Genomic DNA, 3,612 nt, shown 5'->3' with positions numbered 1-3,612 from the left:
GTGGCAGCTCATGAAATGAGCTTTACACACACGCTCTTGTGAAGTCTTAAAGCTTCTGTCTGTCCTAGAGCTAAATTCTGAGTTTTTTGCTTTTTGGTATGTCCATTAAAAATAAATGTTTTTTTTCTTTTACAAGTCATTGAAACCACCTGTACTTGGAGGCAATATTTAAGTGTCACATTTTACAAGCTAGTCTTTTCAAGTATATAATATGGAATTGAAAGATAATGGAATTTTTCCATGAACCTTTCAAGACCCCCTTGTATAAGAATTTAAGTGCATGCCTGTATAAAGGGGCTTCAAAAAGTTCGTGGAATTGAAAGATAATGGAATTTTCCCATGAACTTTTTGAAACCCATATGTGAGTCTGTGTGTGTGTGTGTGCGTATGTCATATAAAGAATATATAAAATAAACCACCTCTCCTCCAAGTGGTATTATTTGCCCTTCCCTCCCTCATCTAAAGATAACTTTAGAATGGGAAAAATAAGAACAGAGACATTTCTGAAACATTTCTTCACCCATCACCAGCTCCCACTGTGCCCACAAAAGCAAAACACCCAACCCACCCTCCCTGCTTTTGATGACGTCCTTTCAAGCTCACAGCAACCCTATAGGACAGAGTAGAACCCCTGTGGGGTTCTAAGGCTGCCAATCTTTACTGGAGTAAAAAGCTTCATTTTTCTCCCATGGAGCAGCTGGTGGTTTCAAACTGCTGACCTTATGGTTAGCCGCCCAATGTGTAACCCACTACGCTAATCGGGCCCCAAGCCATTGTGCCCACTCAACTGAAAATAACTGAAAGTCTGAAAAATGAACTCAACCTTCAAGATGTTTGAAGTCAAAATCCAGACCAAACCCACTACCATTGTGTTAATAACAACAGAAGTTGGTATTTTTTACTAACAGTCAAAGACTCAAAACATTTAAAGTTAAGATCTACAGAGCTGATTTCATTACTACTTTGAACTTTTCCCTTTGAAAACATTATTTTAATTAAGGTTTCATATGCTTTTAATAATCTCCCCCATAGATTGAACCACCCTAGACAAAACCTTGGTGTCCTACATGCTCTGCAAAAGCCAAGGATATTTGCTTTTACTTAAAACAACTGTTTAGTTAACAGTTTCCTCCCAATAAACTTTCAGGCAGCAATTCACAAATCCTTATCTCGGATTGCGCCTTTCTCCCTCCCTTAAATGAGTTGCTTATAAAATATTCAGTTAAGCTACTGGCAATATGTCTTAGCCAGGGGTGCAGTTAGGAAGGTAACCCCACCAAGAGTAACCCTAGTATCTAGTCTCCACCAAAGAGAAAGGTGGCCTAGGAGTGTTTTTGTGAATTGTGTGTGGTCCCGTCAAACTCACTGGAAGGGGGGTGCTATAAAAATGCGAAGGAACCCAGAGATCCTTACTCTGATTTCTCACTTGTGCGTTAGGTCTTTGGAAACAGTCCTATGGAGAACCTAATGCAGGAGCCCAAGGGTCCCCTGGTGGGAGGGAAGAAATCTGCTTGAATAATAGCCAGGGAAGAGTACGTATTTATGGCCAGTAGGAAGAGAGGTGAGTGAGGACAAGGTGAGAGAAGACAAGGCAGGAGAGGATGAGGCAATGCAGCAGTGCAGGGTAACAGGAAGGGGGCAGGATAAGGGACCATCAGCAGTAAGGAGAGGGAGCCAGAGATTTATGTAACATCTGAAGGAGCAGACAGGCCGGGAAGATTCTGCAGCCCACATGCATCTGCTCTGGAATCTGAAAATTACTTTGGAGAGTTTTTATTTGTTAGCAATCCTTTTGCCTGATGTTCCACAAAGCCCCAGCTCTTGCCTGACGTAGTGCACAGGGAGACCAGTGCTTTGCATCTAACCATTAAAAATAAACTTTTAAAATGCCATCAAGTCGATTCCAACTCATAATGCCCCTAAGAGTCGAAGTGCTCCATAGAGTTTCCAAGGCTGTAACCTTTACAGGAACTGACTGCCACATCACAATGGAGGGGGTCCCATAGCTGACCTTTCTGTTAGCAGGGGAGCACTTAAACACTGCCCTGCCAGGATGTCTTGCCTTGCTATAGGAGACAAACATTTGTTGACCAAATGAAACCTATTGGGGAAAAAAAGGGAGAGTGGGCAATGTTGTAAATTACTCCTCCCATCCTCCCCGTCCCCCCACCCCCACCCCACAAACCAGGCTTTATGAAATTATACATCCAAACCACTCCTTACATACCTAGACATCAAAGCCCCTGGAAGATATGTTGGCTAGTTTCCGCCTAAGTTCACTGGGGCATTTTGTTTCTTCACCTGGGAGGATAATGCCCTGGATTTTCACATCATTTTTTTAAACAGGGGAGCAGGAAATAAGATAGTGGGAAGAGACAGGGATGGCTTGGGAATGTGTGGGTGTGTGTAACCTAAACAGTAAACTAGTTAGGAGAAAGCCTGGGTTCTAACTACTCGGCCATTAACTTTCTATGTAAACTGGGGGCAAGCACTACGTGCCCTGCACGGTTTTCTCATTTCCCAAGTGGGGATGGTAATATTTGCTCTCTACACCTCACAAGGTGGCACTGAAGCTTTAAAGAAACTTCATTCTGAAAGGAAGAAGTTCTGTATGAAAGGCAGAGGAATGGATTTGTATGGCTCCTGGAAGAGGGTTGAGCTCCATCTTATTGGGTTAGGAGAAAAGGGGGGAGCTGGCCATCAAGAGGGGTCCCTCCTTCATTTGAGCTACCAGAAAAAGCATCCGCTACCTTTCAGACTAGAAATTTGGTCAACGCTTGTTCCTTGAGACATTTCCAGAAAGTTTTGGGGGGGTTTTCCCCCAGTTTTCTCACTTCTCTGGACCAGGAAATATTATTCGTATATGGTCATGGTGTCTAACCGCATACCCGACAGTATTTACAGGTCCTGAAGGGCAGTACTTGTCTTTTCCGAGGAGTTTCATAGGCCATCACTTACTTTCCTTGTGGATGGATATGGTCATTTATCCCACAAACTGCGGGCTGAAGAAATTAATTCAGGGGCTTGGCCAAAGGCCAGAGTGGTAACAGAAACTACAACCCAAATTTGGATCTCCTGACTCCCTTCGCATCAAATATCTACTGAGATAATAACAATAAAGTTACTGAGCTGTTGGCCTGTAGGCTCTGAGCCAGCATCTGGCTGTAGGAGTTGGCAGAGGCTCCCCCAGCCAGGGCGTCTTCTGGGCATTCGGCTCTGCCTCCTCAGGGCACTCCAGTGCGGTGGGCAGGATGGGCTTCTTCAGGGTCCGCGCAGCAAGGTGGCATATGTTTAAAGTCTAATAATTGGACTCGCCTGAAGGCAGTTCTATTGCTTCCGTGCGCGTACAAATCCCCGGTCATTCTGTCTCCCTTCTGCCTCTGTGGCACGAAGCTGGTAACCTCCGCCTCACACTTAGGGTCAGTCTCGTGATGCTCCAATAAGCACACCTGGGCACACGGGAAGGATGTGCAATTACCACGAACTTCTCTTCCCATCCCGCCTCCCGACACATCGGTCCCCTCAGGAGCATCAACCCACCCCCCGCCCCCCCGTTGACCTGCCTCCCCGCGGAGGGCGCGCGGGTTCTCGGCAGCCCCCCGCCCGACTCCG

The 3,612-nt window shown here is 45.6% G+C and overlaps 1 protein-coding gene across 1 annotated transcript in view; it reads left to right on the top strand.

Moving 5' to 3' along the window:
- The first annotated feature begins 1,542 nt into the window (after window positions 1-1,542).
- PLEKHO1 (pleckstrin homology domain containing O1) overlaps window positions 1,543-3,612 on the top strand; it is an 11,792-nt gene continuing 9,722 nt past the window's right edge. The window contains exon 1 of the mRNA XM_004716575.3: window positions 1,543-1,561. Coding sequence (XP_004716632.2) covers window positions 1,543-1,561 — 19 coding nt within the window. The remainder of the gene's footprint in view (window positions 1,562-3,612) is intronic.

This window comes from Echinops telfairi, unplaced genomic scaffold (genome assembly GCF_000313985.2).
Source record: "Echinops telfairi isolate 266 unplaced genomic scaffold, ASM31398v2 ScPeMD7_5805;HRSCAF=6673, whole genome shotgun sequence".
NCBI lineage: Eukaryota > Metazoa > Chordata > Mammalia > Afrosoricida > Tenrecidae > Echinops > Echinops telfairi.
This window is presented reverse-complemented; position numbering and strand designations above follow the sequence as displayed.